Raw genomic sequence first — 25874 nt, 5'->3', positions numbered from 1 at the left:
GATAAAAGTACACCATGTGTGGAAACAACCTGTCTATACTGTCACCAAATGTTTATAGAAGCCACAGAATACTATGGCTTCCAATCATTAACATGCAGGGAAAAGATACCTTGTTAGTACTTCACAAGAATGTACATACAGTGGTACCTCGGGTTACATACGCTTTAGGTCACAGACTCCACTAACCCAGAAATATTGCTTCAGGTTAAGAACTTTGCTTCAGGATGAGAACAGAAATTGTGTTCCGGCGGCGCGGCGGCAGCAGGAGGCTCCATTAGCTAAAGTGGTGCTTCAGGTTAAGAACAGTTTCAGGTTAAGTAAGGACCTCTGGAACAAATTAAGTACTTAACCCGAGGTACCACTGTATTCATTTCCTCCCCATGCTTGTAAGGCGGTCCCTGCCTATTTAGAGGCTTGTCTAGTCCAGCTTCCTTTCCCTACAGCAGGGGTTTTCAACCCTGGGGTGTCTTGAATGATGGTCGGGGTGCCACGGGCAACACTGGCCTCTGTCCCTCTTTTCTTCCCTCTCTCCTCTTATGCCCTCTTGCATCTCTGCCTCCCAAAGGCTTGCACAGCTGTTTGTTGCAGCAGCCCTGGCTACAAGCGCCCCAGGCGAATGGTGCCTCTGGGGCTGGCCAGGGGGTGCTGGTTGCCAGGAGCTGAGGCAGCCTTGGAGTAAGCAAGTAAGCGGGTGAGGGAGCCCAGCCAGCCAGCCCACCAGCCCTTGCTGCTGGGAATGGAAAGACTAATGGGAGACCAGGCAGGCAAGAACTGTTCTCGCCTTTCTTGTGCTCACTGTGTGCAATGGCTGCCTGGGAGCTGAGTGCCCACCACTGCCATTGCTGCTTCCCAAAGTAAGGTGCTGTCCTCACATTCAGCTTTCTCCAGTATCTGTCAGGCCGCTAAGGCTGAGGGCATCCTCCTCCCAGGCCCCTGAGGGTCAGTGTGAGAAGGCACCTCTCTTTGGGGTGGATGAGGAAGCTCAGAGACCAGGGGTGGCGGCTGCGGCTGCCCAGAGGACTCCCAAGGAGAAGGGAGAGGAGGCTGAGAGAACACTCAACGAGGAAGGATGTTCCAAAAATGGTGCAGGGCTGCTGGCTCTGCAGGCAAGGGCTCACATAACTGGCTCCTGAGTCCCACAGGGGTGGTGCAGAAAGAATGTAGTTGGTCAAGAGAGCCATGGACTCAAAAAGGTTGAAAACCTCTGCCCTAGAAGAATTAGCTAGAGACCTCTAGTAAGTCCAGAGGTAAGGCATGCGGACAACAGCCCTCTCTCACAGCTCCCTAGAAACTGGTGCAGACGTAAAGGTAAAGGGACCCCTGACCACTAGGTCCAGCCATGACCGATTCTGGGGCTGCAGCGCTCATCTCGCTTTATTGGCCGAGGGAGCCGGCGTACAGCTTCCGGGTCATGTGGATGGCATGACTAAGCTGCTTCTGGTGAACCAGAGCAGCGCACGGAAACGCCATTTATCTTCCCGCCACAGCAGTACCTATTTGTCTACTTGCACTTTGACGTGCTTTCGAACTGCTAGGTTGGGAGGAGCAGGGACCGAGCAACTGGAGTTCACCCTGTCGCAGGGATTCGAACTGCCAACCTTCTGATTGGCAAATCCTAGGCTCTGTGGTTATACCCACAGCGCCACCCGCGTCCCCCGGTGCAGATTTATCTGAACCATAAAACAGCAAGCAGTCGTGACCATAGCATTATCCTTCATGAATCTGTTCAAACCGCTTAAAAAGCCATCTAAGCTAGCTGTAGCCACATCATCTAAAATCAAATTCTGTAAGGTAACTATGGTTGGCATTAATCCGTCTCAGGAGACAATACAAGAGTGCACCTTTGGGGGGTGAAATCAAACTGTTGGAGAGTTACAGGGCCTGCTGTGGCTGTAGAGACTGACACAAGAGAGGCATGTTTTGTTGCAGCTAGGGCAAATGAAGGTATCCGGTTTTTGCTGGTGCAAGTGTACCAACGTGTCTCTTCTTGCTGCACTCCTCCCAGCTGTCCTTCCTCCTCTGGTTACTGTTGCAGATACACAACCTGACTGATCATCTGCAAGGGGATTCCCACATGGTGAAGTTAATGTTGCCAGACTTCATGTCACATTTGCGGACATCTTTGTAACACAGAGTTGGTCTGCCACAGGCCTGCTGCCTGAAAGCCAGCCTCCCAGAGAGCATGTCTTCCATTCTGTGTAAATGACCAAGCCAGCGTAGACGTAACTGAGACAGGAGTGCAAACATGCTAGGAATGTGAGCTTGGGAGAGCACATCTTTGTTTGGGACTGTGTCCTGCCATGTGATGCCCCAAATCTTCCTGACACGGCACATGTGGAAGGCTTAGAGGCGTCACTCCTGGCAGGTGTAAGCTGCCCACGTCTCAGTACCATAAAGCAATGTGCTCAACACACAAGCCTGGTAGACATTCATCTGGGTATTGATCATTAGCATCCCGTTCTCCCATACCCTTTTTGGAGAGGCAAGCTGTTGCTGTAGCTGCCTTGCCAATACGCTTGTCCAACTCAGCGTAGATAACTACGCATCAACCAAGTGTCACACGGCTACGCATTATGTGAAATTCATATTTTTGTCTCTACTGAAACTCCACCCCTGCCCTTTAATTTCATTGAAGGACCCCACGTTCTAATGTTAAAAAAACAACCCTTCTCCTTACTCACTTTCCCCCACATCATGCATAATGCTATAATTCTTGATAATGTCCCCTCTTACTAGCCTTTCTTTCTAAACCAAACAACAACCACCTCCAAATCACAGGAGAGGTACTTCAGATTTGTGAACAGCGTGCCAGCCTTCTCTGAATATTCTCTCATTCTACAAATTCTAAGATTTTAACATCTTACAATGTGACAACCAGAACTGTGTGACAACCAGAACTGTATGCCAACCATGGTCACTTCTATATAAAGCCATAAATTAGAATTTTATTTCTGAACCTTTTTTCTAACTTTCCCAAGCATAAAATTTACCACCCACACCACTTGTCACGTATCAGTTCTCATTTTCATGCCATTCACCACAATCAATATATCTTTCCAGTTAACTCATGAAAAATTTTGTTATCAGCAAGTTTGGCCATCTTACTGTACTCCCTGAACCCATCATTTAAAAACAAATTAAAAGGCAATGGCCCCAATACAAATGTTTGGAAAACTTCACTTCTTACTACACATTGTGAGACTTGTCCATTTTCCCTACTCCTTACTCTCTGCTTTCTGTTCTTTAACAGTTACTAAACCATAAGAGGACCCATCCTCTTATCCATAACTGCTAAGTTTATTCAGAAGCCTTTGCATGAGAGACTTTGTCAAAAGCTTTTTGAAAGTTCAAGGATTGTACAGGCTTTGGCCTGGATCACTCCTATCCACATGCTTGTTGACACTTTCAAAGAACAGTAAAAGGTTACTGAGAAGCTCTTACCTTTACTCATGTAAATAAGCATCAATCTGCAGGAAACAGGCATACAGAATTTTAAAGGTTAAAGGAAGTCAAGTCCAGTATTTTGAATTTTCTATTTCAAAGGTGTAAACCTTTGTGAGCCATTTTGACCAATAGGCAGTATAGAAATGAACTGTAACAATAACAGAATGCTCTGAAGAGGGAGGAGTGTGCGTGAAATTGGGTAGGTAGATTGCCAGAGGAGTGCTCCTGAGCTATTCTACCCACACCAACCAGTACATGCATAAAACTTGATGATGAGGTGTACTATCAATGTCAACAACACTAAACAACAAGCCACCCAGAGTACATTTATGCAACCTCATTCCTTATGACATTTAATATTTATAACTGCCTGATTTCTTTTAAGCATTTCCCAATAATATTTAAATTTTCTTGGATTGCAGTGATAGCAATCTCTGGTAAGATACTTTGCATTTTCATTGCAACAAAATATTGAGAAATGCAATTTCCTCTGGGATTCTGCTGCTCTTGCGGACAATAACTGGATTACCTGCAATATATGAACAATTACACTTCAAACCACCCTCTTCCAAAATAAAAGGATTGTGATCATTTCTTACATTGCCTCTTCAGTCTGTAACAATTACTATACTTTCAGCTCATTGGGGGGGGGGGATCAGACTTGCAATACTGGGATATTCAAAAATTCAGATTTAAGAAACACTTATGCACAGCTAAGCAGGACATAGGAATTCAGCTCTTGGATAAAGAATAGGGAAAACCTGTTATACAAAATGGGCTTTGTTAACAGTTTCAAGTAATAAAAAGTTGATCATGTAATTTCCTGTTCATAAGAACATGGCCTAAGTAGTATATACATCTAGAACAAATATCCCAAAACAGAAGGGAAAGTAAATTAATAATGGAGAAGGGAAGGGAAGAGAGATGATGCCATAAGATTAGGTATGAAGATAAGAATCCCAGGCTTCTCTTCAGATACAAGACTGCATAAAATAAAATCATAAATGTTTAAATATCTGTGTAGCACAGTATTCTTAATCACTTTGACTAATATAATTCACAGGTAGTGTAATCAATCAAAATTTTAAGTTAATCAATGTATCACTGGACATTTCAAAATGGCAAACTTTCTTCCAAATTGAACAATAGGGCATGTAGATATTTTTAAGAAGCTGATGGACCAAGCATGACAGACGTAAACAAAGTGTCTATAGCTTGCCAGGGGTTTGGGTGGGGAGAAGACTGAGAGAACACCCTCTGCCACCATTGCCTACCCAGTCCCACTTCAACACCCCTTCTGCAGAACACAGCTGGCTCTAGGGAAAAGGGCCATCTTGAATACTCTCCCCACCCCCATCACTAAGGGAAAGAGCAAACAGCAGAATGTACAGCAGCACAGGAGAGAAAGGAGGATGGGTTAAGAAGGACTGTTTAGCCAAAGGAGGATGAAACTCTCCCCTTCAACCTACCATCTGCCCCCAACACTCCACCTGTGAAATTTCATGTGCCTTTGGGAAACCTGTAATAGAGTCTATACAAGGAAATATACAAGCCTAGAATGTGACAGATAAAGATATAATGAGGTAAAGGGGAGGAAAGCATTTCTTCTCAATTATTTCTTACCAAAAAGGATTAAAACAGATTCACTAAGGCCTACTTGCAGGCAAGCCATGTCGTCTGAATAGCCAACAATATATACAAACGAACACATGTGGAGGGGCTGTCCAAATAACAGCAAATTGTATCTGTATGCAATGCTGATGAATCAGTATGTAAGATAATACACTGAGAAATGGTTGGAAGCAGGTATGTATCCCCGCTTCCCTCAAGAAAAGTACTTTAGTGGAAGAAATCATTTTTTTCCTGTCAAATGTAGCCCTAAACCCCCAACTCTCTGGGCACATAGTTTTAGATACTTTTAAATCTTGACACAGACAAAATTTGAAGGCTCAGTAAAAGACATTATTAAAAAACATGCCTTCAGAAATAAAGATCAGTCATTTCCCCTTATGCTTTGAATTTCAGGAGCTCCCCCCCTCCTTACTATGGCACAGAAGCTTTCATGGAGTCAAAAGACTTTTCAGAGGCACTGAGGGTAGAATTTAATGTTTTCCATCTAGGCGTACATTGCAGGTTGCCAGAAGGAGCAATCCTCCTTTCCCTCCATGCACTGTTCTGGGGGTTCTCCTGACACACACACCTGATGCAATTTGGGAAGGCACAGGACTAGGAGAGAAGGGAAAGTCCATGTGCAGGGCTTCCACTGGAAGGCTGGTTAGGTGAATCTCTCCCTGAATATTTTTAAGGGCAGCAGAACACAGTGTGGTAAACTGCAAATCTCAAAATAAAACTTTCAGCAATCAGTTAAACCATCTCCAAACAACTTGACCATTCTTGGGGTACAGGCATGGCTTCACACGCCATCCCTGCTATTTAGTATGGATGGAGCTTCTATTTTCTATTATATGTTAACTATTTCTTTGAACCTACATCGTGTATTTTATGCATTGTGACTTGCTTGTATTTCTGTTGATTATAGTTTTGTAATTATTTATTATACTTTCTAAATTTCTATTTAATTATTATTTGCTGATATTTTGAGAGTCAATTTTATTGTGTACAGTACTATTATATTCTAATGGATTGTTGAATGTTACTTTATTTTATATAACTTGTTTATTTTAAAGCTATGTTTTATTATGGTGTTTTTTCTATTGGATTGGATTATTATGTGACCTTTGATGTATATTTTGTTGTTGTAAACCTCCTTGTGTATAGCAATATAGAAAAGCGGTATACAAATTAAAGGTGAATTGAAATGAAATACATTATAGCAACACAACCCCAAAGTTACACATGTGAAACTTTTTCATTATTTATGCAATAGGCTTCTAGAAACAGACATTTCAAAACATTAACACAGTATGGCAAAAGTAATTATGAAGCCGAGGGGAAACTTGTTTCCATATATGTAGGTTGAAAGTGTGCAGTATTATTTATAAAGAGCCTGCAACTAAGGACAATACAAAGAGAGGCAAGCCCTGCCCATAATTATACAGACAAATAAGAACAGGAATCGTAACACCAGAAAGGAGCCAAAAGAGATACCGGGTTAGCAGGGAGGATTGATTTAAAATGACAAGATGATTTAAATCACATTTCCACCGATGTTTCCTGTCTTTTCATATATTTGTACAATGGTGCAAATCTGACCACTAAATCATGTTAATTAACACTGTTTCTCACAATCTTATATGAATACAGGAACCTGTACACTGGGAAATTTCATCTTTTCTTCTTTCTAGTGTTGTTCCTTGCTTTTCCACTCTGCCTTGGTCCACCCCCACCCTCAAAAACCAAAACAGCAAAATAAGAATGAAATATATATTTGACTGATAGGTAAAAATAAGGTAGGGGCAAAATAGAGTAGCTAATTTTCATCAGATCAAAATTGAATACCTATGGTTTGTAAATATTCATATTTGAGAAACCATCTGGAAGAGGCATTGATTCATTTTAGAAATTAACTGTAAGGCTAACAAGTTTAAATTAAGATTTAATATTAACCTAATTAGTATTTGAGAAGCTTTGTATTTGAAAAAAGCTTTGGGGGGAAATCCAATTTTAAATATAAAAAACTATTTTTAAAAATCATTAAATTTTATTCACCCTGTTGGGTAGGTCTGAAGAAAAGGAGATTAACAACAAAGAAAGTGACATGGATATCTGAAAATGCTTATCCTTGCCCCTTATTGGGAAATAGATGAATAAACCTTTAGAGTCTATCTTCATCAATGAACCACCAGAATGAAGCAGATGTATAGGTGTCAGCAAAATTTGAAGTGATGAAAAATAAACAAAGGTGATAATACTGTAAAAAAAAAAAACCAAAGTAGAGTAAGAGGAGAAAGGCTAAAGGAAGTTAGGAGAGAGAGAAGAATATGACTAAAGTGAGAAACAGAAGAGCAAAGATAGAAGAAGTAGCTGAAGATAGAAAAAGACAACTACAACAGTTGGTCTTGTTTGCACATAACACTTAGCCAAATCATGGTTTAATGAGAACAAACCAGCGTGTGAGTTTCCATTTTCTTCCTCCTCTGGTTCTGCTGCTGCTGTGCTACCTATAACTACGTCATAATTTGGCTTAGTGAGACATACAAGCCCAGGTTTGAGATTTGTCTCCCCAAAATAAACCATGAACCCAGGTTCACATGTAATGCCAAGTGTTGAAACAGATAGTACTGTCTGAGGACTTTGATTCTTTTGAAAAATGCCGAGACACTGTGAGACACTGTGCCCTAGAAATGCTGAATGTAACCCTTATCTTGACATGAACATAGAAAACTGGGCACCCAATGGTTCTCGACTCAGTTGCCATTAAGTCAGGCACTTGGCTGAGGTCAGCAGACATGCTGTTTACAAATGTTTACAGATGCAACTGCAATGACAATAACCATAAATGCCAAATTACTAGGGTTATTTTACAGGAGGTACTTTTGCTGAGTCAACATGGAAGGTTCTAACTCAGAATTTATTTATTTTTTAAATTAGGTCTATAAAGGGCTTTTATAAACCTGTGAGGTACGGTTGACCCTAATGCCATTTGTAGCAATGTTAAAAGACAGAGTAATTGGTCTATGACGAAAACAAACAAAAACTTCTTGTCATGCCCCATGCTCCTTTCCCACGAGACGAGGAAAAAACAGGTTAAACATCTGCAGACATGACAATAAACAAATAAATTCAAACAGCATTTTGCTATTTTGACCCCCAGCAACTTGTGTGCATGTTGTTTCAGCTTTGTCGGTCATTCCACAATAGGAGTCAAATTGCACCCAAAGGGTGAATGAATTAAAAGCACTGAATTGCCATAAAACAAAGGATGGGGCACTGAAATACTACATGGCATAGCTATGCACTATGTGGAGCATGAAGACTGGCACAAAAATTCTTTCGAATACTGTCGAGTGTTGTCTAGATGCATTTAATCCCACCTGACAGTAGAGGGTTAAATTCCCTCGGTGCAAGGCAGCTTGCAATGTGAGCTGCTTTGATGGGGCTATACAGCTCTCAAAGACTGTAGACTGTTAGACTTTTCACAGGTAAATCTAGAGATATCTTTGTGCAAGTTGTGCTCAGAACTGCTTGCTGCTGCAATCTGTACCTCAGGGTAGTAATGCCACACTGGAATCAGAAGGAAAATAAAGCAGGGTATCTGTGTTCCCCTCTTAAAGCCACACACAGAGGAATATATAGGAAGTAGCAGCTCTTTTGGAACTCCTCCTTCCCAAAAAACACTAGGATGATAGGGAAAGCAAGTGTGCACTCAGCCCCACAAATCCAAACGTGATTAGTGCTGCAGGTCCATTGCCAGAGATGCTCAATCTAGACAGGTCTTGGCTGGTGATAAAGGTACTACTTGTTTTAAGACCTATCCGTCCTTGGGACTTTACCATAGAAACACATCCAGTCTCAAGAAACCTGAGTCTATCCCATAGTTTGAGAAATACTGGACTAACTTTTAAAGAGCTTGTAAAGAGAAATTAAAGGATAAGTGACTGAAAACAAAATAAGGACCAATAATGGAACACAGCTGCATCACCCACAATACTCATGAAAAATGAATGGGCATTTTTTCAAAATTGTGTATACTGAGTGACACACCAACACACTCTCTCTCTCTCTCTCTCTCTCTCTCTCTCTCTCTCTCTCTCTCTCTCTCCCCCACCCCCCCCCCAATCACTTTTGCATTTTTGGCAGAAGCCCTGAGCTTTACCATCATGTAACTTTGCAGTGTATGTGGAGTTCTAGCCAGATTGCCATAATGAAGCTTGGGATGTGTGTTGCTATTGCCACTGGACCTTTGCTCCACCACCCTGCCAACTCGTAGCTTAGAGGCGGCACAGAAAAGTTATTGTTCATTAGCTCCTGCAACACTGATAGAAAGGACAGTTAAATATTCTCATACAACCCCAGTCATTCCAGACCACTGACCATGCTTGTAGGGACTGATGGAAACTGTAGTTCAGTAATATCTGGAGAGCCAAAGATTCTCCAAACATGCTCTATACAGTGTTATGTAGAATCTACACCATGGGTTGGCAAACTAAGGCCCACCAGGGTCGTAAATCCAGCTTGCGGAGCTTGCCGCCCGCTCGGTCAGGTTTAGCTCCAGTTTAGCTCTGCGGAGAGGCACTTTCCCGGGACTACAAATCCCAACATGCTCTGAGGTTGCTCAGACTTCCACGACGCTGGCCAATCCAAAGCCTTAGCAACCTCAGGCCTCCCCTCCATTGGCCGGTTTGACGCAAGCCGGCAAATCGTGACCCTTCCCAAGGCTTGATGCGCCAATTGGGGCGAGGCGCAGGGCACGGCACCTTGTTGACGGCGAGCTCCAAGAAGGGAGGAGGAGAAGTGAAGGGGCGAGAATAGGCGGGAGGAGAGAGCCTGCAAGGAGGGAGGAGGAGGAGGAGGAAGAGGAAGAGGAGGACTCCTCTGTGCTGCTCGGCAGTGGCACATTAGCAGTCGGAACAAGGTGAGTGGAGGTATCTCAGCCGCTCTGTCTCTGAGGGAAGGAAGGCATGTGCACGTGCGGACACACACTGGCCCGCCACACGTTCTGAGGGACAGTGAACTGGCCCCCTGCAGAAAAGGTTTGCTGACCCCTGATACATGCACTGAAGAAGCTGGGTTTTGCTCACCTATCCTGCTCTTAGATCGTCCAGCTGTTTCCATTCTGAACTCAAATAGTCCCAAATCCATGAGTTATGTTACCCTCTGAAAACTGGGGATATTTTTGTATTAATTGGGCTCCTGAAAAAATGTCAGGTGTGCCTTATTAGGTGGGGCATGTAATTGCAATCCCTTCCCCAACCACACAAAACCTTTAGACAGTAATAGTCAATTCTACACAGGGCACAAATGACTGACAGGCAGATCATCCATTATTTAAAAAGGGTCCAGAAGTAAAATTGTTTTATGCAAATCCTCTTTTCCTGGAAACTTCTAGTCATACCTGCCTTTCAAATTAGCCCTTCTTTAGGTCTAAAGTGAACATACAAATGATTAAAGGATAGAAATATGAAATAACCAAATTATATAATCAGTGAAGAAATGCAGAAATCTGAAGAATTCCTTTTGAAGTCTGTCACAAGCTGAAGCAGAAAAAAAGAGCCACATGTTACACTTTGCTAATGGTCTGCAGTCGTAAAGTTAAGCAAACACTCTGATTTGGCTGTGTGATTTGTACCCGCACAACTCACTTGTAATGGAAACTGCAGGAGTTGAAACAGGATAAGCAAAACTCCAGAAGCTTTTTAGATTTTCTCCTATTGAGTCATTACATTTTCACACATTTGCTCCTTAGGATTAGTGTAAATAAAACTCAAGTCTCCTGCTCTGAAGACTTCCAATGAAGATTAATTGTCTTAAGTATTTTAAGTGACAGGGGAGAGGAGGGCAGATCAGAAAACAATAGAAAGTAGATATGCGTTTAAACCTTGAAAAGGAAAAATGTTATCCTGAAACACGGATACTGACCACAGTACTGTAGAACGGCATGGAAACAGAAGACTCTTGCTTACCTATGGTGCAGTTTGTAGTTATTTTTCTCCGCTTGGGGTTGTGTCGAAGCAGCTCTAGCTCTCGTTTGGTTGGCTCCCACGTTGAATACTTCTCTCCAATACCTGAGTAATGAAGAGAAATAGATATGTACTTCAGAGGGTTGCTTGAAAAAGAGCTACAAGGGTACATTGCAATGTAAACTGTACCATCCATTAAGCTGGATTCCCCATACATATTACCCCAACAGTAGGCTTGCTTTTCTCTATAGTTCAGAAAGGCAGCAATTGACCTTCACACTATGTTCCCATAAACATGTACTAAAAGCACACAAAGGCAGCTACTTGTATAGAATTCCTACCCGTTTCCAAGTAACAGTTCTCTCTCTACTCTCCACCCGCAACAATGGGCGAAAAAACCTTCAATTAAAATCACAACAACAGATTGCCCTTCATGTGGGAATTTGTTTCGAGCACCCACCATTCTCTTTCGGTTCACAGAGGTCATTCTGCCAGCACAACTACTCATTGAAGCTAAATACAAATGGGCTCAAAAACAGCCCCACTGTGTCCAGCTCTGTTCAATAAATAAAATATGGCAAATACAGCAAAAAAGCAACCCAACTACAAGCTACACACCTATGTTTAAAAGACATAACATAGAATCAGATATGTAAGAAGGGATACCAAATAGTGTATTTCCAAAGAAAGAAAGAAAGAAAGAAAGAAAGAAAGAAAGAAAGAAAGAAAGAAAGAAAGAAAACACATTTTGGGATGTATATATCAAGGAACACCTTGAATTTCCTAGAAACTGTCACTGCAGACTGGATCTCCAGAAATATATGTCAGGACCCAAAGAACCATAAATTAAGTTATATGACCTGAAGGCAGCTTTAGACTCATCCTTCTCAAAGAATAGACCCCTATGGATGGTAAAGCAGCTTTGAAACAGAGACGTTTCAAAGGCCATTCTGGTGATCAGTATTCAAAGAGAAATCAAAAGATTTAATCTGGCTAGCATGAACCCCTTGGGTGAGTCTTAAGCAGCTCTTTGGGTTCCAGGCTTCAGTTAATCTACATGCTCCTGGAAAATATTTAGATGCACTGATTTTAATGTCTTAGGGCAGTTATCACCTCTCAACAAGATAAATAAATAAATAAATAAATAAATAAATAAATACCACCCTTATCTCAAGCTGAAAATTTGTCATTCCAACAAAGCAATAATGCTTGTGAGGAAGAAAAGCCGCAATTTGAAGAGATTGTTCTTTAGAAAGGATGCTAGCAAAATGGACTAGATGCAGGAACCAAGTGCACAAGATTTTTAGTTTGAGATACTAAGGGACCAATAATGATCTAAGAAGCAAACCAACAGAGAAATGTGCAAGACTGGCTACTGTTAATCATAAAAGAATTTGGGTACTATTATGAAATGCACTATTGTAAAAACGAGGTTTAAAGCCAATTAAAGTTCATCTTGTTCTGCGTGGAATGCATATTGCTCATAGTGGTAGTACAGAAAGCAATCAAGCAAATGCATTGTGCAAGACCAGGGTAAAACGGGTGGTAAGCATGTATAGCAGGCTTCCTCAAACTCGGCCCTCCAGATGTTTTTGGCCTACAACTCCCATGATCCCTAGCTAGCAGGACAAGTGGTCACAGATGATGGGAATTGTAGTCTCAAAACATCTGGAGGGCCAAGTTTGAGGAAGCCTGATGTATCGTGTGCTGTGAAGTGTAATAGTTATTTGATATTCCATTTAAAAAAAATGTTTTTAAAAATATTTTTATTCCAATATTTTTTCATGGTTTTTTTTTAATTTAACTTGTCCACCACATTATGACCAAAAAGAACTCCACATAAGTGATCTTCCAATAAATGGAATGTTCCTTATGTTAAATTCAACAAAGCATACATCCCATCAACATCTTTTTCTCCTAACAATTGAAGAGAATAAGAAAAATAAATATGACCCACAAAAATAAAGGGAAAACTAATTTCCATGAAATATTGGGCTAGGTGGCTACAGTGTTTCAGTACATTATACAGTCTGCATTTGCAATGATGAATGAGGTACCATTACAAATACGTACCTACAACACAACTACTTAGCCAGATGCTTCTTGCTGGCATCTTCACTACAGCATTTAAAATTGTCCATCAGCACATATATTACAGAAACTCATCTGCTCCCACAACCCAATGCTGCTTTAACTAATTGAAAACATTATAAATCTAATATTAAGTTATGCTACAGTTAGCATGAAGGAGTTAACCTGGTACAGCCTGTTAAAGAGGCTTCAGAACAAAAATTATAAACAAATATTCAGTATGTAAGGAAAGCATGTATTAGGGCAAATCAAACAGAAATAGGCATACACATTTGTGTGGATTAGTGCCCAATTACTTAACAGAAACAATTGGTCAGCTCAGTAACAGAAAAATAACCACACAGTTATTTACATGGACAAATATTTAGAGCAAAACAGCTTGGGTTTCTAGTTCTCTTTAGAAAATGAGTTTTGTTCTTTTTGTTTAGAAAATGAGTTTTGTGGTCTCCTATTTCTCTCGGGAAACACTTAAAACAAAGCAAGGTACCTCTCAAATAGGTAAGAATGCTGATGCCAATATTTTAGCAGATATACAACTGCTTTTTCAGCACATGGTCTGTTGTGACATAAAATTAGGTGCATTAATATAATGACAACAGTAGTGACTAACCTAAAACTAGAATCACAGAAACTGACAGACTAAAAATGATCAAAGAATACTCTCCAATTGCCAGTGGCTGCTTCAGACAGAGACTTTTAGTAGTGTTAACCACTGAAGCATTCGGGGTTTGGTTCTACAAATTTACAGAATTTAAAAGGAATATAGAGATAACTGTGTGTAGCTAAGGTTTTTCTTCTAAATGATAAAAACACCACACTTTGAATATAAAACTGTCATTTTGCAACGTAAAATCAGGGTTGGAAGGGACCTTGAAGGACATCCAATCCAAACCCCTGCTCAGTGCAGGGTCTGCAATGCAGGATGAGACTCTAGCATCCACTGAAGGACAGCCATCATCCTCAAGGCAGCCTGCTGCACTGTTGAACAGCTCTTACTGCTTAATAGTAACAAAGCATTCACAGAGCTCTCTGTGAGCATTCCAAACAGTTCCAATGTATTAGGAAAGCCAGTTCAGCATAGTGGATAAAGGGGAAGAGTTGGATTGGAGAGACCTAGGTTCAAATCCCACCTAAGCATTGATGCTCACTGGGTCATCTTATGGGTTAGTTAGACAAATAGTCTTAATGGGCTATAAAAAGCTTCCTCTATAATTTATCATTACAACCTTAAATTAGATGAGTATTATCCTCATACTGCAGGTAGGTGTTGAATATGAGAGACAGCAGCTTAATGGAAGCCCTAGTCTTATGCTTAGATGATTAGATCACACTCTCTACCACTACACTAACATTCTACATTCTCATGTGCTTCACTTCTAATTCTTAAAATACTATTATACCATCGTGCAGCCAGTAATATAAAAATACAGTATTTGCTTGAATGAAAAGTGCACTTTTATGGCCAAATTACATCACAAAATTTAGGGTGGGCATTAGATTTGATGGCACTAACAAATACTTTTTTGGCTTCAAGGTTTTGAAAACTGAGGTACGCATTAGATTCAATGGCGCATTAGATTCGCGTAAATATGGTACACTGGCCTGCTGTTCCCATACTATGATAACAAACAATATACCTCAACATTTTCTCTTTCCTTTGCAATATGTTTTTAAACACACAGAACCCTGGGGACTCATGAAGGATATCAGCTGAACTCTAAGTAATATTTACAACTATAAGTATGCCACACAACCATTAATGAGACCTGGCTGCATGTTTTGTATTGGGCTATCAATGCCAGACTACAAGTCACCAATTTATATTTTTTGTCCAGTGCAGCTGTTTTGCTCTTTCAATTTAATTACTTCTTGGGCCAAAGACAAGCACATATTAACACATTTGATTACCATACACAGAACACAAGGTTTCAAAATACCTTCACAAATATTTATTGTTGGGTATTCTTCAGCACTGTTAGTTACCTTAAAATGAATTTTGCATGAAACATTGTATGCTATGATTTTCTTGTTCTCAAATCCACCACTTCCCCCCCCACTTTCTCTGCCTGAAGTACTTCAAAATATTAATAGTCATAATTTTGAAGATTGACACAGAGGTTCTTTTACAAATGTTTCAATTTGGCCAGAACAATGTTTAGTTTTGCTTTCCTCTCAAAAAAATGAAAGGAATATTTTGGAGTAGGTCAACCATAGAAAGTTCATGCAAAGGTTTACCACCCTTTACCTCCTGATACACATTCTCTATAACAAGAAAGCAATCTATAAATGAAAAAGCGGCATTGTAAACCATGATTCTTGTCTTAAAATGGCAGATAATCAGCAAAGGGACGCTTGTTAGTGAAATGCGTCGCCAGGTCACACTTCTTACCTGTCATTGTACACTGGTAGTGAGAAACCATTGTTGGGGTGAAGGCTAAAAAAGAAAAAATTAGGGAAAGCAAACTGAATAACAAAACAAATGTGTGTACATATACTTGTGTGTAAATAGTTACAGATATACATACTATATGTGTAAACAGAGTGTGTGCTTATAAAGCTGGCACATTCTATGAGATAATCACACAGGGATAGAAGTGACACTTTGTAGGAAGGGAACAGATTTATTTTCTGCTATGCTTAAAAGTAGATTTATTCTATCTTATCCTTAACTTTGCACAATCACAAGAGAAGGGGTTACTTCATTGAAAGTAAATTTTAAAAGTGTAGGTTGGCTGAAATTTTATGAGGTGTGCATGTTAAGCAGTCTAGCCTCTGAAGATAAATAGTATCTACATTTGTTGCTCCTACAACTTGCATTGGTACCCCATTTCCCTATTATTGATTTCTACCTTTTGATGGGTGGGAGGGCCAGGTATAACTAAGAATGAAAGCGAGCATTCTTTCAGCAGATACTTAAATAAAATCAAACCTTGTAGCTTCCAAGCCTTCCGTTGTTCTTCTTTGGCAATTTGTTCCATATCTTTGTCGTATATGTAATCTTGACACATAAAGCAGTATATACCCCCATACAAAAGGTCTATGGCTGCAGAAACATAAGGTGGTTGGGAAGGGGGTTGGAGAGAGAAACACACAAAAATTTAAAATTTAAAAATGTAGGCATTGGCTTCCATAATAGCATCTACACACATATCCCCTGACCTCAAAAGGGGGAAGAACAAAAATACCAAATGTTACTATGCCACATGACACTTTTAACACCAACAACCTTTTCTACAAACAAGTATTCTCAGACAAATTAAGGAATGAACATTTAAAATATATTTCTCAGATTCTCCTGGTAGTTAAAATTATACATTGCCATGGACTCTCAGATTTGAACTCAACATGGACAACATGATAAAAATTCCTTCTTTTCAAATATAAATACAGGCAAATCTCTAATAAGGACTAAGGCAAATCTCTAATAAGGACTAAGATACAAATAAAAAAGGCAGTCCACTAGTGTTATAAAAAATGAAATATGTTCAGTTATAGAAAGCTGCATCAAAGCTAGGCTAGTGACAGAATTACTGTACTACTTCTGCCTGAGAGATTGAAGTGGGCAAAAATCTATATCCCAAAGAATTTTTTTTCTAAGATGAACATCAGCACATTCCTCTCAACATTTTAAGGGTTATCAATTTGGTAAATAAATCACAAATCACATCTATCTCCATTGACTGAAGTGTAAAAAACACAGATTCATTATTTTCCAGAGTTGCCATGGTGCAAAAACATGGATCCAAGCCACTTATCCATTAAATCTTACGTCACTTGTGTCAACAGATGTATCCTGCAATTTGCTGGTGGTTTTGCTGTTATCCTATGTAAAATTTAAGAGAATCCATGGGCACCCATGCCTTGGATCAATGTTTTTATGGTACTGACAAGTACTACGTCTGTGATTTTTACTGTACAGTCCATCACTGATAGGGATAGTGGTTTGGGGTGGGAAACTCATGTAAAATCAAGCAAATACAAGAAGATCCGTTTTAATTCTACTGGATACGATTGTAGGGATATCGCGGAGTGGGGTCCGGAGGGAGCACACTTCCCCACCAGCAGGCAGCCACAATCTGCCTGCATGTGTGACCTTGGGGTGCAGGGGCAAACCCCCCCCCCAGACAAGCCACAGCAGTCTGTACATCGTTCCACCTCTGCCTGACCTTTCGCGATCTCAGCAGTTTGCGGTGTCATGTCTATAACCCTTTTCCATGAGACGCTTGTCTCCATTCATCATACATTGAGCAAGGGGAAAATGACACTGTGGAACAGGTGCCAAAACAACTTTGTACCACCCCATGATTTTGGGACGGAAGATGTGTAAAGGTCACAGCCCAAAAATGTTTGTCTCAATAAAAGGAGGCTCCACAGGAATGGTGGTAGCTCGCTCGCTCGCTTCAGACCACCTGTGCGCAGCTCACATGATGATCAACACCTGTCTTGGGCCTTCACTTCATACGATTTTCATCCAGACACTATGGAAAAGCTAATAATTTGTTCAAATGTGTGCTCTCTTTCTCTCTTAGTCTGGGGAGGGGTATAGCAACCAGAGGAGTTGTTGCCCACTGTACTCTGTTCCAAATGTTCTAAATATTCTAAATCTGGCCACATGTCCCCAGATGTAAATAAAATATTTACAGCTAACAATGTAGGTGTACATTTCTGGAACAATGCAGAATGAACCGTCCACCACCTAGAAAATGGTTCCCAAACATTTTCGGCCACTGCTCCCCTTGGTTCCAATAAACTCATCCCCAGTGCTTCCTACCCCACCCTATAAAAAGCTGTATTCAAAATAGTGGTTTGCATGACCTACTAAGGAAGATTAACAACACAATTAAATTCAAAACAGTAACAACTGCACATTTGTTCAAATTCTAACTTAAAATCTTTAATTTAATTAAATGAACAAAATTAATGAACTTGATCCAGCGATACCAGCTTCTCAAAGGCTGGTAGTCATTTACACCTCCAGCACCCCCTGCCACACCATCTTAGCGACCCCAGTTAGAGTAACTGGACATGAAAAGGGGTGATTAATGCATATCAGTTCAGCAGACTTAGTCTGTGACTCATCAATCTGTTGGTGTTCCTTGCTTGGTGTTACGTCTTGAATTAGTAAGTTTATTTGGAGCAAGGGAGATTTTTTGTACTTGTATGTATCTGTATCTGCAAAAGCCTAAAAACTACCGGTATGTCCAGAACTGTTTTATTACTGATCTTCTGCAACAGAGAACTATTTGGACCTTAAGCTCCTTCCTTGTGGTGAATGGTACTGGGAGCAACTTCCTCTGTGAATCATATCAGATTCTCAACAATATTTTGCTATCCCAATCTTCAAACAGCTCTTGAAGTCATACACTTCTTTAGTGTTCTTATATGAACTTCAGGGCATTCTTATACAAAACAGGTTAAATCTAATTAATCAGCTGGTTTTTATCTGCTAATACTTACTTCTTGCTGAAAATGGAGGTTCCAAAGTTGCCCTCTAAAGATGCACTGAACTCCAAAAATAGAGCCAAATCAGTCTCTTCCCAATAAAGACAACGCAAGCCATTTACATTTTTTACAGATATTATATACACAAATCCATTACGAAATTTCAGTTCAGAATGATGTAAGACACATAAAAAAAATCTTGCATCAGTTCCACATCCTAATTTGGCTTAGATTGGTGCCACACTGACCCATAAAAGATGAGAACCAGGATTTCAAACCTCCCATGGGTTCAGGTGGCTGCCAGTGTGTTCTGTCTCATTTTACAGATAAATGCCCTATTTCTCAGCTGATAATTAAGTTGACAGGGCTAAAAACAGATACAGTGGTACCTCGGTCGACAAACAGCCCTGTAAACGAACTATTCGGTATACGAACTCTGCAAAACCGGAAGTAGGTATTCCGGTTAGCGAACTTTACCTCGGTCTACGAACAGAAGCCGAACGGTGGAAGGGCACCAGTGGCGGGAGGCCTCATTAGGGAAAGCACGCCTCGCTTTAAGAACGGCTTTGGTTTAAGAGCAGACTTCCGGAACGGATTAAGTTCGTAAACCGAGGTACCACTGTATCTAATTCACACATGCCAGAGGTACAGTAAGCCTCCGCCATCAGAAGAAACCAGGTTGACTTGAATGCAATGCCTGCACGTAACAAGAGCTAAATGAACCTCAAGATACAAGTCCAAGCTATTATAACCTCCTTTTTTCTCATCTTGTTTTGAAATAGAATGTGAATCACAAATATCCAATTTCAAATCTTCAGGTATAGCAGCCCTGAATTCTGAAGGACTTAATGTATGCGAAGGTTCAGAGCAGTATCTGAAAATATCTTAAATTAGATTTCCCAAAGCACGCTTTGAAGCTGTTCTTCCAACAAAGCCAATACACTGTGTTTTAACGGTGGCCAGATACCTTTCATAAACTTTATCTTTAAAATAGACTATTGAAAGAAGTAGCACTACAGGCATTCCAAGTGTGCATTGCTGTTGCTTCTAAACATTAGTAATCATTATAAGTCTAACCAAAGTAAGTTAGGGATATTATGTATCTTAATCTTAAAAGATGACTATAGTAACTAACCTACAAACTAAGGTTCCTATTCCTACCATTCTTGCTTATTATCAGTGTAGATTTAAAAAATAAAATGCCAGTTTTAACTGTTGCATAGAATATGGTACTTGCTTATATAACAGTTAGATACAAATTAACTGTTACCATAGCAATAGGGTGGGTGGATGTTAGGAGCCTCATAAAGTGATATCTGAATGTTATATTTTAAAATAGTCAGATATTTTCAAGTGAATTATCATAGCCCTTTATATATTATATACTACAACTTTATACTAAATCAAGGAAACCTCTGCAATTAGTTTTAATTTAAAAACAGGAGTCAATTATTACAAAGTCCTCCAACATGTTATATGCAGTATGTGGAGATTTTTTTTTTAAATTGGATATTTATGGCTCTCATTTTATTATAATCCTGCCTCATGAAGAATTTTCAAAACAAGTTGGAACAAAACAAGATGGAAAGGTGGAACAAAGGCTGTTTTTTAGCTTGCAATTACTTGAACTTCTTCCATTAAGACCTATTTAGTACTCAATATCTCTGAATTGACACCAATTTTGCTAGATGATTTTACCCAAGTACGTTTAGGGACTACGAGGCCAAAGCCTTCATCAAGCCTTAGAAACCTTTTTCATTAGCAGTACATGTGACAAGACAGCTTTGCTAACAGATTCCCTGGAAGCAATCAGTGAGATGGCATCTCAAAATACCCTTTCCCGTCTAACTTTGAGGCTCATGATACATATTGCTAAGTCAATCACTAACAAGCTGCATCTGCACATTCCCTCTCATCTGCTCTCACACATCGCTGTACCTGCAGCTATTATCCCAGCCACTTATTGGCCGAGACTAGCAACATGAATTTCCTCATGCCTCAGCTCCTCTCTCAGAAATAACAGCCAATATTTTGGTTGGCTGGCCCACTTCTATAACAATGTGCACTGTAATGTCCAACTTTTTTTTTCAAATGAGGGGTAAAAGGTAAAGGGATCCCTGACCGCGTTAGGTCCAGTTGTGGATGACTCTGGGGTTGCGGCACTCATCTCGCTTTACTGGCCGAGGGAGTCGGCGTACAGCTTCCGGGTCATGTGGCCAGCATGACTAAGCCACTTCTGGCAAACCAGAGCAGCGCATGGAAACGCCGTTTACCTTCCTGCTGGAGCGGTACTTATTTATCTACTTGTACTGTGTGCTTTTGAACTGCTAGTTTGGCAGGAGCAGGGACCGAGCAACGGGAGCTCACCCCGTCGCGGGGATTCAAACCGCTGACTTTCTGGTCGGCAAGCCCTAGGCTCTGTGGTTTAACCCACAGCACCACCCATGTCCCCAAATAAGGGGTAGGGGTCCAGATTTTCAAAATGACTATAGTGCCTCCTGCAAGACAGATTTTTGCAAGGCTTAGGTGAGCACATTCTATAGACAATGTAATATAAGCTCCTGTAGTGGGATATATAGAAGCCAAGGACACAGCAGAAAAGACCCTGTACGTTATGGGTGTGATCCCCAAACAAGCACATATTGGTTCTTTTCTACTTTATGTTCTTCTGTATATTCTGTTCTACTCTCTTACAAAGAGGGCAAAAATTTGAACTTCATCCTTCCCTCTAGGAACTGATTTTTATTTCCCCCTTATTGTAAGTACTCCATTATAGGATGGCCCCCACAATTATTGTAAGTACTCCATTATAGGATGGCTCAACAACTTTGGCTCCATCCCTCCAGCAAAAATCCTGGCTGTGCCCTTGCTAGGATGTTTCATAGTTGGACAGGGATTTGAACCTGGATTTGCCACATCCAGTCACTAAACCACATTGGCTTTTCAACAGAGCAAAGTGCTACTGTGGTAGGACATCTAACCATTTGGTGTCAAACACAGTCATAGATAGTGGATCTGAAATAGGAATGCAGTTTCCTCGGGATTCAGGATTCTGCTGTTGAAAACTGCCTTAACTGTCTTGCATTCTGGCAGAAGAGTTCATCTATCTATCTATCAGCTGTATACTGCCCTTCACAACATAAAAATACAAAATGAAAACACAAAATGCCTAATAAAACAAAAACAAAACGAACCATTAACTCCCCTCTCTCTCTCACACACATTTTAAAAGCCCTAGAATCTGCCACATGCCTGGTTGAAAAGTAACATTTTTGTCTGGTGCCTAAAGATATGTAATGAAGGTGCCATGCAGGCCTCCTCAAGGAAAGCATTTCACTGCACGTAAGGCCCGTTCCCACATTGCCACCCTCCAGACCTTACGTGGGGAAGGCGCCCAAGGAAGGGCCTCAGATGACCACAGGGTCCGGGTTGGTTCATATTTGTGTCCATTTTCCTTTTCGGACAAAAAATCCAAAAGGGGTTCCATATTCAATGTCAGCAATAGTTTTTCTCTAATTAAAAGTATCAACTTTGCCTCCAACAATTTCAGAAACCATGCCTCCATATTAAATGGTAAATGTTTCCTTCTTGGCACATATAAGAGTCTCTCCACTGTGATCAAATGTTGAGATAATATTCCATAATTTTTCTGTATCCATTGGCTCACACCCAGTTCTGTATCTTCAATTCCCATTTCCTGTTATATCTGCCATGCTTTCCCCATGTTATCTATTAATGACTGTTCCATTTGTGGTCCTTCCATTCTTTTTCTGAAATTTCTCCCCCAGAGATTTAATAGCTTTATCCACTGGGATTACTCTAAATTGTACGTTGAACTCTTTCTCTCTCTCAATTCCATCAATGTCAGATTATCCAGATCTTTCTCCATCCTTAACTTCATAGTTATGCATAGTGGGTTCTTCAATTTCATCAGTTGTCCCTTCTAGTTTTGCCATAGTTTCAGCTCTCAGTCCTGCCAGTTCCTTGTCATCTAAAGCCTCTATGTCATATCTGATTCCATTTTCCATTTCATTCATCTCTGGTTTAATTTCATTCCTCACTTCATTGACTGTTCTTTTAGTCTTGTCAATTTTTTATCTATTCCCCCCACCCCAAAGCCTATATTGTTTCATTAAGAGACATTGTTTGCTCTGTCATCATCTGCTTAAGAACATCCACAGTAAGCAAGGACCCTGAAGATCTCCTATTTTCTACCTCTTTTCCCCCCTTCTGCCTTTTTTTCTTATTTTCTTCTTATTCTGAATGGGGAGGCTATTTTCCTGCTTCACTGAAGTTATTAGGACTTCTGTCCCTTAATGGCTCCCATCACTTCAGCAGCATCACAAGGTTAATTCCATTTCCATGGATATAGTGTCAGTTGGCAAACTAATTTTCAATTTCTTAAACACACTTTCTTCAAATAAAAAATGAAAATGAAAAATAATCCACTTAAAGCTTCACAGAGATTCCCCTTGTCCATTTAAAACTTTCTCATTTCACACCATAAATCCAGCTTTTTGTCACTTTTACTCAATGCCATAAGCAGTAGCTTTCTTTCCCTCTCCTTCTTTTATTATGGAAGGTAGTTAACTCACCAGGTGGCGATTCTCACTAACAGACGCAGAAACTCTTTTAGGTTGTAAGTTATCCTGTTCCAAAGATGATTAAGAAAGTGATGCATTTGCAGTCGCAGTGCCCATATTAGGGCTGCAGGGTGGGGTTTGGGTAAGATGGTGGCTTCCAGGCACTGAACCCACAGGGCAGGAAAACAACCCTCCAACAGTCTCTCTAAAGTGCGAAGAGCAAATTTTCAAGCAAACAAGAGGGGCAATCCCTTCATTTCAACTTCTTTGTGGAAGTGAAAGCTGACAGCAAAACTTGTATCTGGCTATCATCAAACACCATGCTGCTATCTCCATTGGGAGCCAACAAAAAACCTTCCGTCTGCCATGGTCCCTCCCCCAGAAAAATGTACCTAACCATTTATAATCACCCCAGCAGTCGCTCCACCAAGAATGAATCAGAAACAGCAGCAACAATTCATCAGTCTGAACAGAAAGATTTAAAGCCATCCTGTGAAAGATGGCAAGTGACTAAGTCCTACCAGGCATGCAGAGGCAAAGAGGTACATAAGAAACGTATCTGTGACCGGTCTTCTAGGATCAGACAGGTAGCTACAAAGGGACCTGGAGAAAGGCATTCCTTTGTGATCAAGAGTCCACAGGTTAACAAATGGATGCCTAAAGTCCTTCAAATTCCTTGAAGTCAGTGCACTTCTTTGGGGGGAGGGTCACCTACATCAGAACCAACTCTTTCCAAGTGAGTAATACAAACCTGATTAAAAGGTATTTGAAAAAGAAGAGGTCTGCAGTGTCAATCTCCACAGAAAGAAACTGGAGGTGTTTAAAGATCACAATACTGCCTTGTCCATAATACTGATTGCTGCAGACTTTCAGTTCCTCTGGAAAATGTAACATAGTACCCCCCCCCCCAGAAAGTTGAACTAATTTACGATTTCTGCTTCTGCTTCTCTCAGCCATCTATGGTTCCAGATGCACCCAGAAACTCATTATTTGCTTATTTACAAATGTATATGTTAACTACACTGGAATATCCACTTTCACCCTCCCATACAATAGAATTGATCTCACTATGGCTCAGAAATTAAGCACAGATGCACAAATCACTATATTTACAAAAACAACATGCATCTTGGCAGCAGCTCTTATATAGGTCTTGCGGCACTTTGCAGTCTATGTAGAGAAAAAGGAAGAGAAAGAAAACATGAACCTCCTGCAGAATTTCATCTCAGTTGGTTATTTTTAATGACTAATTCACCTTGACTACATTCAAAGTAAAATACCCTGTTATTAGTTTTTGTTGTCTCTTATCCCATTTAGCCATTATGGGCAGTTCATAGGACAATTACTATGGAGCTGAAACTAACAGGAGCCAGTTCTATTGTTTCTAACTCTTGAGTCAAAAGCTATTCTATTCTGTTTTTCAACCTAGCCCAGCAGTTCTCCAGGGTCTTGGAGAGAAGCCTCTCACACCACTTACTATTCTGGAGATAGCAGGGACTGAATTAGAGAATTCTGCATGCAAAGCATGAGGATTCCATACTCCCATTTTGATCCTAATTTATGATATTTTCTGCATAGCAAATCCGGTACACAGTAAACCCGGCTCAAGGAGCACTCCAGTTGTCCACCATCACTGAAGAAGTAGCAGGTGGCTGGAGTGGAGACCATCTTTTCAGTCCTATCAAACATGCATTCCTTCTCAGAAAACAAAGATTTTGCCTCTATCTGCTATGCCTTTGAAAATCCAAGGAATTAATATTGCAATGTGGTCCAGCAGGCCAAGGGCTACAAAATGAGACTCACAAAGAAGAGGACTGCCACAGGCGGGGGTCTCACTGTAGAATACAGAAGCCTATAATTACCTTGTCAGCAACTTGCCTTCTTTTTTCAATCAAGAGTCGTATTTTGAACTGATCAAGGGCTTGGGGGTGGACTAGCTCCACCCACCAACTCACCTCCTACAAAGCATATGCACCAGCAAACGGCACCAAGTTCTTTCTGCCCAGGAGGAACAGTAACAGATGCTTTGGCACAGTTCTTCCTATATGCACCTCCGTTCTGACTTATACACACAGGACAAATTTAGGTTGCTTTTAAAGGCCATAGAAATCAAGGTGTTAGAGAGTTCTAACTATATCTCCATTTTGGAGAAAAGTAGTGAGATGCATAATACTGAATGGGAAGGGAAACTTGTCCTCAAGCTCAGGGGTTACACGCTGTGGGTGGATTTCACCCCTAGTACATGCAAATACATCATTCTGCAGCATATATGTAGCTGCTTCTGCTAAAGCTTCACAATTTGCTATCTGGAGCTTCAGGTTCTGCTCGTCTCCATGGAGACTGATGTAAGCTCAGCAAAGTCACTAAGTGCTTCAAAAATAATTTCAGTTCATTTTGAGATGTGTATGCATGTAACATGTTTTTTGGGGGGTGATCAAATGGCATTCCAACGGTGTTGTTTCATGCACTGCTGTTAAGAATATTTTCATCTAACATTTCAGGACTAGCACACATTAAAAGAGTTTCCCCACTCGTAACCTTGGCCAGAAGGAATTTTTAGAATAAGTTTTAAGACTTAGATGCACTCTAAATTTAAGCATAAAAAATTTAAACCATATTACTACCATATACAGTAGATCCCAGGCAATTAATTGTAGCAATTAATTAGACCACACACTTTATCTCTCATTCTCTCCCATTTTTCTTAAGCTAACGGCCAGTTCCCATTGGATAG

The 25874-nt window shown here is 40.5% G+C and overlaps 1 protein-coding gene across 3 annotated transcripts in view; it reads right to left on the bottom strand.

Annotated features, from left to right (window-relative positions):
- The window catches only part of USP22 (ubiquitin specific peptidase 22), a 107658-nt gene that overhangs the window by 46808 nt on the left and 34976 nt on the right, over positions 1–25874 (bottom strand). For 2 of the 3 annotated variants that reach the window (XM_081889222.1, XM_081889224.1), the window contains exons 3-5: positions 16045–16158; positions 15505–15549; positions 11028–11129 (exon numbers count right to left, since the gene is read on the bottom strand). In XM_081889222.1, the coding sequence (XP_081745348.1) occupies positions 11028–11129; positions 15505–15549; positions 16045–16158 (261 nt within the window). The remainder of the gene's footprint in view (positions 1–11027; positions 11130–15504; positions 15550–16044; positions 16159–25874) is intronic. The other variant, XM_081889223.1, reaches the window with a different exon arrangement.

The sequence above is a fragment of the Podarcis melisellensis genome, assembly GCF_964234715.1.
Source record: "Podarcis melisellensis genome assembly, chromosome: 14".
Lineage (NCBI taxonomy): Eukaryota > Metazoa > Chordata > Lepidosauria > Squamata > Lacertidae > Podarcis > Podarcis melisellensis.
This window is presented reverse-complemented; position numbering and strand designations above follow the sequence as displayed.